The 12,285-nt window shown below is 31.3% G+C and overlaps 2 protein-coding genes across 3 annotated transcripts; both read left to right on the forward strand.

Moving 5' to 3' along the window:
• The first annotated feature begins 571 nt into the window (after window positions 1-571).
• LOC132302777 (uncharacterized) lies at window positions 572-3,028 on the forward strand. The gene is made up of 3 exons (XM_059799714.1): window positions 572-703; window positions 1,816-2,181; window positions 2,262-3,028. The coding sequence occupies exons 2-3, from the start codon at window positions 1,816-1,818 to the stop codon at window positions 2,553-2,555; spliced, it is 660 nt and encodes a 219-aa protein (XP_059655697.1). The 5' UTR covers window positions 572-703; the 3' UTR covers window positions 2,556-3,028.
• On the forward strand, window positions 634-4,516 carry LOC132302780 (uncharacterized). 2 transcript variants are annotated; one of them, XM_059799716.1, is made up of 3 exons: window positions 634-709; window positions 3,929-4,067; window positions 4,155-4,516. In XM_059799716.1, the coding sequence occupies exons 1-3, from the start codon at window positions 634-636 to the stop codon at window positions 4,390-4,392; spliced, it is 453 nt and encodes a 150-aa protein (XP_059655699.1). In that variant the 3' UTR covers window positions 4,393-4,516. The 2 variants fall into 2 exon arrangements, with proteins under 2 accessions (XP_059655699.1, XP_059655698.1); XM_059799715.1 differs by having other exon boundaries at window positions 3,929-4,516.
• The last annotated feature ends 7,769 nt before the right edge of the window (window positions 4,517-12,285 follow it).

Consider the following 12,285-nt stretch of genomic DNA (forward strand, 5'->3'; position numbering starts at 1 on the left):
ACAATAATATAGAAATAGTCCTAAAGCAAAATGCTCAACCTTCATGCCTCCATAATTTTTTTTTATTTTTTTATTTTTTCTCATTTATTCATTTTTTGAAAGCAATAAATAGTGAAGGAAACAGAAAAGGGGAAATTAAAAAAAAAAAAAATCAAAAAAATCAAAAAACAAATTCCCTTAGGGCCAGTTTGGTTTCTGTAGTATAGTGTGGTGTATTGCTCCAGAACGTGAACAGGAAGCCATTTTGGGAACACTACACGTTTGGGCCGGGCTATGTTGGTTTGCACAGTTTCAGAACACTTTGTTAAAAAGGCTGAAATCTCAGAACAATACATTGTTGTTCTTGGTTGTTCCGACTTCATCAAGGCCCATGTATATTATGCAACACTTCGGAGGTATATGAGAACAACTACAAACACAAATTAGAACATGTTCTAGGGCTTACTGCTGTTTCGCAGGTGGCGGCCACTCCACTATACAGTTGTGAGCTTCAAATCGACGACTGGAACACTGGAACTTCAAATCGGCGACTGGAACTTCAAATCGGGCCACCTTGTACTTCAAATCGACGACTGGAACATCCTCTCCACGACTGGAACTTCAAATCGGCGACTGGAACTTTAGATCTGAGAAATGATGGCCGCCGTCTGCAACTTCCAGCTAGCTCCAGTCTTCTTCTCCGGCGACGGTTTCGCAATAAAAGGTGCACGTACTCTTCTTCTCCCCAAACTGTCTATCTCTATTTTCTCTGTCTCTCTCACACACACACTGGAATACCCACAATCTGGAACTGAATGATAGACGAATTTTGTCCTCTCGAAAATGGTAACAAGAGTACACTAGTTCTTCGAGAAGATATTGAGTCATAGAAATAGAATCACACTGGTACATTACGACTTAAGAAAATCCAGACTCCTCCTTTCTTCTTGCTATTCTTTGTGTGTGTGTGAAGATTATTAAAATCCAGACCCCATGATGGATCGATTCGGGATCTTCAAGATTGGAACGACAATAATTTTGCAAAATCGGAAAACAGACTCCATGAACATGTTTTCTTGTGTGAAAAGATCAGAAAACAGATATGAATGGTGTATATATATATATATAAAATAATAAATTAGAGTCCAAAAGTTTTCCGCTAATTTATGTTATTAATATATTTATTGCCATGATGAGATTAGTCCATATTTGTATAATATTAGTTGAATTTACTACTATCGAACTCACTATTATTATTGATCATATAAATTATACTGGTTTAATTTTCCTCTAGTGAAATTTTTTAGTCTTATTGGTTTAAAAATTCACTTGATTGTGTACTTACAGGAACTTTACATGAATCGACATACTATCATTACAAGAGATATTATGATATGATCGATCTGAGATTATATGATCTCGACTAATTACAATGCGTTATGTAAATAAAAAACAAAATCAAACTTACACATTTATTTATGTATCGATTTAATACCATTCAAGAAAATTTAAAATATATACTAGAACTTATGTACGTAGTCAAGGTTGTGATGCTGTTACCGTATCCAATGCATTCTAGCTAGTAAAATATATTCCTGTTACACGAGAGATTGTGGAAATTGTTATTACTATATCAATCTGAATTATTATATTAGAACTCTAAATTATTATTTTATATATATATATATATATATATATATATATAAATCTGAAGGGGGTTTTCAGGATTAGGAAGCTGGATGATATTGACAATGCTTCAAAGTGTGCTGTATTGCTCTAGATTACAGTTGTCTTATTGCCCCTTTTAACTCATTCTTATTTACACTATGTAATTAGATGGATATCAATTGTGAGAATGTGGTGGGAGAAGAAATAAAGGACCGTACAAAGAATACGGATGATGGAAAACTAGTGTGGGATGATTCTAACCTCGAAGCTTTCATCATCTGTATGGAGGAAGAAGTGAGAGCTGAGAATCGGAATAGTACAACTTTTACCGCAATTGGTTGGAAGAATGTACTAAAAGCCCTGACGGTCCGTACAGGGAAGAAGTATACAATGAAACAACTTAAAAGCAAATTCAACCACGTGAGGGTAGAGTACAAAACCTTTGTGAGTTTGTTAGCAGAAACAGGCGCGGGATACAATGTTGAGACGGGCATGGTTATAGTTGAAAAAGAAAGATGGGATAAATTGATCAAGGTTAGTTATTCAAATAGATGTATGTTGATTTTACAAATGTATAGTAAACTTGATATTAATAGTACTTTAATAATTTGTAGGTGAATGCCTATTATAGTAAGTATCGAAAGAAGCCATGCAACTATTTTGACAAGTTCACCACCATATTTGGAGGCACAAACGCTACAGGTGTACATGTCCATACTTTCTACAGTTCACCCATTCTCAACCAAGCCCCCGCACATCATGAAGGCATACATACCTCATTTGACCTTAATGATGATTTTGTTGAGTTAGGCGGTCATGAGTTCAGTCATTCTCCTGAACCTCGTGGTAAGAAACCAAAGAGAGAGAGAGTTTTGCCTCCACAATGGATCGTGTCATGGAGAAAATGAGTTTACACTAGAGAAAACAGATCGAATTGAAAGGGCCATAGTCGCTTCTTCATCATCCAATATGAAAATAGTTCATGAAGCTGGGCAGGTTGAAGTCAATTCTCCGGACAAGACAAAAGGTGATTTTAAATTATGTTGTTATATTTTGAATAAGTTGGAGGGCGTTGATATGAAACAGTATGCTAAGGTCACCCAAATGTTACGTAATGATGAAGTTTGGAGGGATTTCTTTCTTAATGACCTTCCTGATGATAAAAGGGTTGGTTGGATCAATGGAATTTGATTTGGTATGTTGGTTTTATTATGACTTTGGATAACTGTACTAGTACGTATTATGACTTTTGGTCTGTCGTTTTTATTTCTTATTTGGTTTTGCTATGACTTTGGTTGATTGTAATATTAAGTACACTCATATTTATGTTATTTGGTTTGATTGTAATGACAATATAACTATTTCGCTTGCTTTGATTTTATTTGTTGTCTTGCGCGCTTTTATTTATTATTTGGTATTTCGTTTGAGATGATTGTAATTTATTTCGTTTATTAAATTTTGTATTATACAGATGGATATTAGGACAATAATTGACTTATATGATGATGGTGATGAGAAGAATGATTATGTCATCATAATGGCATGTATGTTGGAGTATTATAAGAAACATTACGAGAAACAATCTTGTAGGGATTCTCTTTTAACCGAGGAAGCATATATAATGGAGATCTTGCATGGGCATCGAAGTAAATGTTTTGAAAATTTCAAGATGTTCGCCCCTGTTTTTTTGAAGTTGTGTGGGGAGCTTAAGTCATTAGGGTTGAAAGACTCAACAGGTGTAAGTGTTTATGAACAAGTTGACATATTCTTGCTTACTTTAGCTCATAATGAAAGGAATCGTGTAGTCGCAGAAAGATTTCAACACTTTACCTATACAATTTCAAAATACTTCTATGCGGTTTTACAAAAAGTCTGTGATGGGAAACAGATTATTGTCCTTCCAGATTTCACCCAAGTTCCTAACCATATAAAGTAGTCAAAAAAATACCACCTTTTTTTTAAGAATTGTGTAGGGGCAATTGATGGAACTCATGTTCATGAGAACGTGCTCGTGGACCAGCAAATACCATTTCGTAATAGGAAGGGGGATACCGCACAAAATGTAATGGCTGTTTGTGATTTTGATATGATGTTCACATACGTCGTAGTAGGGTGGGAGGAGTTTGCTAATGATTCTAAGATATTGAACGAGACCATTAATAATGAGGATTTGCATTTCCCAATGCCTCCAAAAAGTAAATGTTATACTTACTATAATTTTGCAATACTTATTTAAAATATCATGGTGAAAAAACGTGTCTTATAGTTTGTAAAATGGCAGGGAAATATTATTTGGTGGATTCCGGATATGCCAATCAACCGGGTTTTTTGGCTCCCTATAGGGGCCAACGGTACCACTTCCAAGAGTACCGTAGAGCTTCTCAGCAACCCCAAGGTAGAGAGGAAATATATAATCACAGGTACTCGTCATTGCGCAATATAATTGAGCGTTATTTTGGGATGCTTAAGATGAGATTCCCCATCTTAAAGCAAATGCCCCCATATAGGTTTGAAGCTCAAGTTGCTATTGTTTTAGCCTGCTGCACACTTCATAACTTTATAAGAAAGGAGACGCATGTAGATCCAATATTTAATGATGCAACTATGGAGGCGATGATAGATGAAATTTTTGAAGATGATGATGTTGATGTTCAGCCTAATGCGTCGCACTCTCGCTCGCGACCAATGGATATTATATGCGATTATATTAATGATTCTATATGGAATGCAAGTCAGCACCCTTGAAATACTTTTACATGTTTATCATGTTTGGATAACTGTAATAACTACTTTAGACTTGTTCCATTTGTTAGTATTTGGATAACTGTAACAACTACTTTATTTTAATTATTTGTTAGGATTTGGATAACTGTAGTAACTACTTTATTTTAACATTAATTTACCATTTTTTTTTTTAAACTTTTTTGGATCAATGGAACTTGTATATGCAGTCATATATAAGGTACAGGGTGACGGGCCACTTTGTGCATGTGGAAGGGGTCGAATGAATCTTTATACAGTTAGAACTTCAAAAAATTATGAACTTTCATTCTATAAATGTCCAGCTTGGGAGGTATAAAATTTTCTTCGCATTAATAATTTTTTTTAATTACATCTTATTGTCAGAGGTGCATTCTAATAATATACTTTCTTTGTTCTGATTTAGTCACATGATCGTGCATTTATATGGTTGGATGACATGCACCATAGTCTGCAAGTGGATGGTCATGTGCAGGAAGAGTTGGAGGATGCAGTTGTTGTTATGCAAGCTCAACAAAATCGGCAAAACTACATTATCTATGGTTGTTGTTGTTATCTTACTATAACTATATTCTTTATGTTTTTGCTCATGTTGTTGTTGTTGATTATTGTGGCTGTTGATAAATGATGTAATATATTAGTTTAATTTTATTTCATGAACTTTTACTGTGCCTGTTGAAAAATGCTGTAATATTTTTGAAACTCATGTATGTAATATATTAAAATTCATGAAATGTATAATATGTTGAAACTTTATTTCAGTTTCATATTAAAACAATGTAGTCCACAACTGTGAAAATAATATGCAGCATTAATAGGTTTTACAATTTAGAATTTATTTTATCGGTTTTTATAATAAACTAAGATAAATTATTAACAATATATATATTAAAAGTTATATCAATTGTATATTAAAATTATACAATAATTAATTTTTACTTTATATTTAATAAAGTTATAAAAAATGTATTAATGAAAACAATATTTAAAAATATTCTTTACCAAACAAATTTAATTATTATTTTTTTTTTTTACTGATTTTGGTTATACTTTCACTTTGCCAAACATGTTTTGTTCTTATATCTCTTAAAATGAAACACATTGCCAAACATGTTCTACCATGTTTTTGTTTCAAAATTTTCAGAGCAATTTTTCGTTGTCAAACATGTTTTGTTCTCATTTCAGAACACCACACTACAAAACACTTGTTCTGTTCTAGGCTAAAACATTACACTATACCACACAACACTTCCCAAACAGACCCTTAAGAAATTAGATAGAATGCCTTGCTTTCATCTGTCAAATCACATTAGAGTTTGCTTGAAGAAATAGAAGGAACGTGTGATACACGTGCAAATTCTGAGAAAATACAACGTGAATATTCTACCATATTATGTATTCAAGACCGGAAAACCCCACTATACTATTCATAGTGTTTGATTCATTACCCATAGTGGGCATTGATTCCCACTACATTGTTCCTTCGATAGACTGGAAAGTCTTACTACCAAGAAAGGCAGGCCGCAGAACTTACAGAGTCCACTGAAAAGCCACAATGTTTTGATTGCAGTACATGTTAACCCTCGTTTCTACTTAAGGGGATGCTTCTTTTTCTTCCTTCACTTCCCGAGGATTGAAAAACAAGGGCACATATGCTCGCACTTGAATCTTGAAAGGACAAATCAAGTAGACTTTTGGGGCCTAAGTATCATTTTTCTTACTCCATGTGTTGTGTATATGTTTGTTATAATGTAGTGTTGTTTTCTCTATCTAATGCATTGGATGCAGTGGCGTAGCCACATAGGATCAAGTTGGGCAGCTGCCCCACTGAACTTTTAATTTTTTTTAATTTTATATGAAAATATTTTTATATTTGTATAATTGCCCCCACTAAAATTTGACATTGTACATATATATACTATATATATATATATAACCAAATGACCATTCATGGTATTACACTAAAAAAAAAAAAAAAGGAATATAATCTTTCTAAAAAATATGATAAAATTTGACATTGCACATATATATATATATAACCAATTGACCATTCATGGTATTACAAAAAAAAAAAAAAAAAAAAAAAAAAAAAAAAAAAGAATATAATCTTTCCAAAAAATATGATATTTTTTTTTTCACTTTATCAAAATATTATATTCTTTTTCACTTTCTTCAAAAATATAAGATATTCTTTCACACTTTTGACTTTATCACAAACAAATGCGTTGTTTCCATCACATTTTTAATCTTCAACATTTCTCTTTGGGTAGGTCTTTAACATTTCAAAAATTCGCAAAATCCAAACAAATATTGCAGTGCGGAGACAGGTAATCTGATATATATTTTTTTTATCATCTAAATTTATGATTACTATGCCATGAATATTTTGAAAACTCGACTGCGCAATCGAATGGAAGACCAATGGATGAATGATATGATGGTTGTGTATATTAAGAGAGATATATTTAATATTGTTGACAATGATATTATTATTCAATACTTTTAGAATATGAAAAATATTTTGAAATATTTAGTACTGTTTAGTTTATATATATATTATTTTAGTTCAAATTATATATATATATATATATTGTTGTTTTTGTTAAAAATTGCCCCCACTAAAGAAAATTCCTGGCTACGCCACTGATTGGATGTACATCAGGAAAAGAGTCTCAAACTACCAAAATACTTCTAGAAACAAGGACGTACAAATATTTCTTTTAAGTTGTTGCGGGGATTTCAGATATTCAGATACTTTCTGAATACATGAATGATACTTGTTCAAAACAAGTAGAAGTATCATGTATAAATATTTTATTTTTTGGTCTGACACGGTTGTGACATGGCAATGATACATTTGAACCAGGGGCGAAGCTAGGATTGTAAAGTAGGGAGGACTAATTAAACCCATGATTGCTTAGTGTGCCATCCATGCTCTAAATACATAATTATTATGCATCAGTTATTCAATTGAACCCAATAATTTACAACTTTCTAAAACATTTACACTTCCAAACTCTAACGTATTTTTACAGTCAAGAATCCATTGAAGTTTGCTTCATACAAGTATTAAAATAAACAATTACAATAATGCAATTTATATATGTTCCTTATCAATAAATTCACATTAGAAAGTAAGACCTATGTGCTCCGCCCTCGACTAGTTATTAATCTATTATATAGTAAATTACCCAATTTAACAAGAAATTATTAAGTCATCAACAACGCCCTTTTTTTTTTTTCTTTTCTTTTTTCATATACAAAAATAAAATTCAATATTTCACTGGATTAACAATAATAATTCATGATATCCATCTACTTATGCCTTAGTGTCTTACACACGAAGAGTTTAGGTCTTCTTCGATAGACTAATAATGTGTTTTGATTTACTGGGTTGGGCCCTATTATATTTTATTATAGTTTATTTTGTGATTGGGCATATCTATGGTTCGTGGGCTTGCTCATATTTAAGGTTTGACCTTTGTAAATTTTTTAACTCTTTTCATTTATAGAAATACTATGGATTAGGCTGGGTTGATAGGAAGAGGAAGAGTAGTACACGGGCTTATAGGAATAATAGTACTAATTTTTTTTTTTTTTAATTGGACATGGGCTATAGCCCAGGTTAGCTCATTACTAGTTTCTCCCTTGGTTTGAACACTTTAAGAATACGACACACGGTAATTTTGTAAATTTTTTTTTTTTTTTTTTTTAAATGGAATTCAATGCAATCTAAAATATATTATGGATTAATTAGAAAATAATATAAAATTTAAGAAAACAAAAATAACAAGCATCTAGCTCTAAATTACAACTTAGTAATTTATTTATAATTATATGAATAAAATGATAACAAATATTATATATATATATATATATATATATATATTGATGTATCCATACCATGCCGTATCTTATTTTTTTGAACTCCGACGTATTTTTCGTATCGTATTGTATTCGTATCGTATTGTATTCGTATCTTATATTCATATTCGTGCTTCATAGCAAATGATGGATTTGTTATCACACTAGAAAACGAAAACGCTACTTAGGCTATTAATGTGACCTTAATTATTTCACATTCACGAGTAAACCTAACTAGTAACCGCCTTGAATAACAGTTTTCAAACCAAATATGCCAACATTTTCTCTTACTACATGTAATGTTTTACAATCAATAGCCTTGGTTAGTTATCACATACGGAGCGAATACCTTCCTAAACCAACGGTTGGGTTGCTTCCCGTTATCTTTGAGAGTCTGATTTCGAACTTTTGCACATCTAACTTCTCATTTAACATTCTTGCCCGAAAAAAATAAAAAATAAAAAAAAAAATTATCACTTATGAACATATTGGTGGGTAGCATCAAATGCAAACACTTTTCAAGTAATGTATTGAAACATAATTTAAATTGAATTTTTGAGGGAAAAAAAAAAAACATAATAATAATGAATTCATTAACTTCAATGAGCTAATTTCTTAAAGTTTTATATAGTGTGTACGGAATATAATATTCAGGAAAACTACTGAGATAGAAGGACTGAGTGGAGGAAGTTTAAGTCCACTGGCGTTGATCAGAGTGTTTGGCCTTGGCCGGCTTTGTAGGTCCATCAAATTAGTAGGTTCCATATAGATTGACTTTGCCATTTAAAATCAATCAAACATTAAAACCGTAGAAACAATGTATTTTTTGCCATGTGTGGGACCCAAGTAGGTCTACGGTGCGTACCAAATGATAAATATATATATATCACAAAATTGGCATGATTTTTTCACCTCTCAAGTGACTTTAAAAATTATTTTTCAACAAAATATTTGAATGTGGATGCTATGTTGTACTCGTGGAGATTTTTGTTTTTATTTTTCCGGTAAATAAAGTGTCACATAGATTTTTAAGACAACAAATTTATTAAAAAAATTAAAAAACAATAAACTCCTCTGAACTATTGATAAATTTGCAAGAAACTCTTTGAATTTTAAAAGTTGTAACTAATTTTCTGAATTATTAAAATTATTACACAGTGAACCATTTTTGTTCATGGGTTGTAGATCCTAATCAGTACTCTCTTGTAACTCATATATAAAGGCGTTTATGGTTTGAAGTGTGATCATCAAGAGACACTGAAAATTGTAAATGGAAGAGACACTGAAAATCGTACAAAGAGACAGTGAGGGGCTGCAACTTGTAATCTCTAATTTTACACATATTGAAAACTTTCGTCAGATCTTCATCGTGAATATATATGTTTTACCAAATCAAATATAAATCTTTACGTTGTGTATTTATTTTTCTCTCATATTTTGTAATTATTGCTGGGTTAGTCGTATTCAGAATCCTCAAAAGAGCATGGGGTTGCCTAGCCAATCGATAATGTGAATGACAAAAGTGGTTGTTGAAACTTGCACGCCTTCACCAAAGAGTCCATCATAAAGACATTGCAATTAACTAACTGACTAAAGTCCCCTCCGCTTTCATGTCCATATCATAAAAACATACGTAGAAAGACACAAATATTGATTTTGTAACACACACACACAGATATAAATATATTCATATGTGTATGTTCCCAAAAAGGATGATACGAAGCCCATCATGTTAGTTTAGCAGGCAATAGCCATTAATAGGCATGCAACAACCAAGCCCTCCCACCATTTTCCTACTTTGTAGATGAAGGGTGCGTTGAGCACGTGCATAACAACCCACTTGTGTGACATATATATATATATATATATATTCACACTTCAATAGATCACCAAAGAGCTAGACATTAAAATCTTGTAACATTGATAATTTTCTTTCCAAATACATAATATTGTTGGAATTTATATATATATATTTAAATAATAAAAATTATTTTATGGTCCTATGTACTACGTTTTCTAAAATAGGATTGCAATGTAATTATTGATACTTGATGGATTGGGTTGTACTTTTTAATTTGGTGGTCTAATGGGGAGTATGGTTTTATACCGTTGGATTGTGATTTTCTAACTTATTTGGTGTGATTTAATTCTAACTATTGATATCTAAGTTTCCTATCGTATCGACAACTTTCAGAAGAGGATAAAGTGCTCTTTTTTTTCAGATCTCCCAAAGGGTCATAAGGAATGTGCGTTAATCATCAATCAGGTACGAGCCTAAATTCTCTATTTAATTAATTGTAATATTTTTGATGTCAATTATTTATTTAAATTCAATAATTGATATAGAGTAAAGTTAGGGTTCGTAGAAATCAAAATAATAAAAATTAATTTATGGTGCATTCATAATCGCACTGATTTGCGTAAATCCTTATTTTTCGTGCACAACCAAGTAGATGTAAGGCTAATAATTTTGTGTGCTTGTCCGTACATAGATATATAATTGATTTATATATAAGCATATAAAGTTTTGTTTTAAATGCTAAATCTGTACTGTATGTATCATGGCTAATCAGCACGCCGAAGGAGGAAGACAGTGATATACATATATGTTTACATCCAGACTCTAAACTAGATAATACTTGGATGGAATCCAAACTACATGTCAAGGACCAAGGTAGGACAAAATGCCAAAAATCCTATACAAAAAGGAAAGGAATAATTTTCCTGGCCATGCTGGAATCACTTGGAAAGGTTGACTAAGAGACTTTAGAAAGCTGACATTGCTACCATTACAATCATGAGTTGGCAATCTATTTTGAGTTCTTGGTGACCGCTTTCAGATCTGGCCCATTAGAGGTTGGTTATCTAACATGTCGAATCTTGTGTAACAAATGAACCCAGATGATCAGATCTCAGTTTGGCTTAATAGTTATGTAAGAAAGAAAAAAAAAAAAAAAAAAAAATTCATAAGCATAGAAGATCCAAAATTGGGGTATGAATTTTCAGTTAATAAATCGAAAAATTGTAACGCAATTGTTTATTTTGAAACTAAATTGAAAAGAAAATTATAAATACTTGCATTTATAATTTTAAATTGGATTTGTGATTTTCTTGAATGATTTTACAGCTATTTATATAGATGTGAATATATGATTGTATATATATATTCTCATAGATTATTTGAACATATATTGAAAGAAATCAAGATTGAAATATATATTTTTTATGTGTATATGAATTAATGTGTTTATGAAAAGAAAACTCTCAGGTTTTTATCTTTTCTTCAAAACTAATCTAGAAGATTGGTTTTGGTTTAAGAACTCAATGTGTGAATTAGTGTGTATTTTTATTTTTTATTTTATTGTTGCATATAAAGTTATTTTTAGTGGACATGATTATTGAAGAATGCATAATATTGAGTTTTACTGATTGCTCCTAAAAAATCAAGTTATGAATTATTTATTTCAAGGTTGAAGAATTATGGGCTTGCGTAAGTAAGCAGTATTAACCTAATTGATTTGAGTTGATTTAAAGTTTCAAATACTTTAAATTGTTTAGATATATAATATACATGCATCAAGTTTTGTTAATTTATTAAAGTATATAAAGAATTGAGATTTTTGAATCTTGATTAATGTGCATGTTATTATTATATTATTCACTGTAATTTCTTAAGATATATGAAGAAACTTTATTTTATTTATATTAAAGTCATTTATAGTATAGTGAAATCAAATGTTCCATAATATTTGAGTTTAGTTTATGTGCATCATAAAGAAGTTGTTGAACTTAAATAAATGGAACTTCTGCAGTATAAGTTCTTCCTTGGGGTTTAGGAAGATCGGTAAAGTGACCGTTTCTAAGGTAATAATTAAAGTGGGTGATGCCTGCCAAAAGGTGACACGCTCATGTAGGTTATTATTTTATTAAAATTTTAAGGCATTAGTCTTATTGATGTCTTACAGTGCACTTACTTACATAAGGACATTTGTTCTGCTAAAAGGTGATCAATGT

This window comes from Cornus florida, unplaced genomic scaffold, assembly GCF_030987335.1.
Source record: "Cornus florida cultivar Cherokee Brave unplaced genomic scaffold, ASM3098733v1 CherokeeBrave_3.0.0_Hap2_Chr04, whole genome shotgun sequence".
Lineage (NCBI taxonomy): Eukaryota > Viridiplantae > Streptophyta > Magnoliopsida > Cornales > Cornaceae > Cornus > Cornus florida.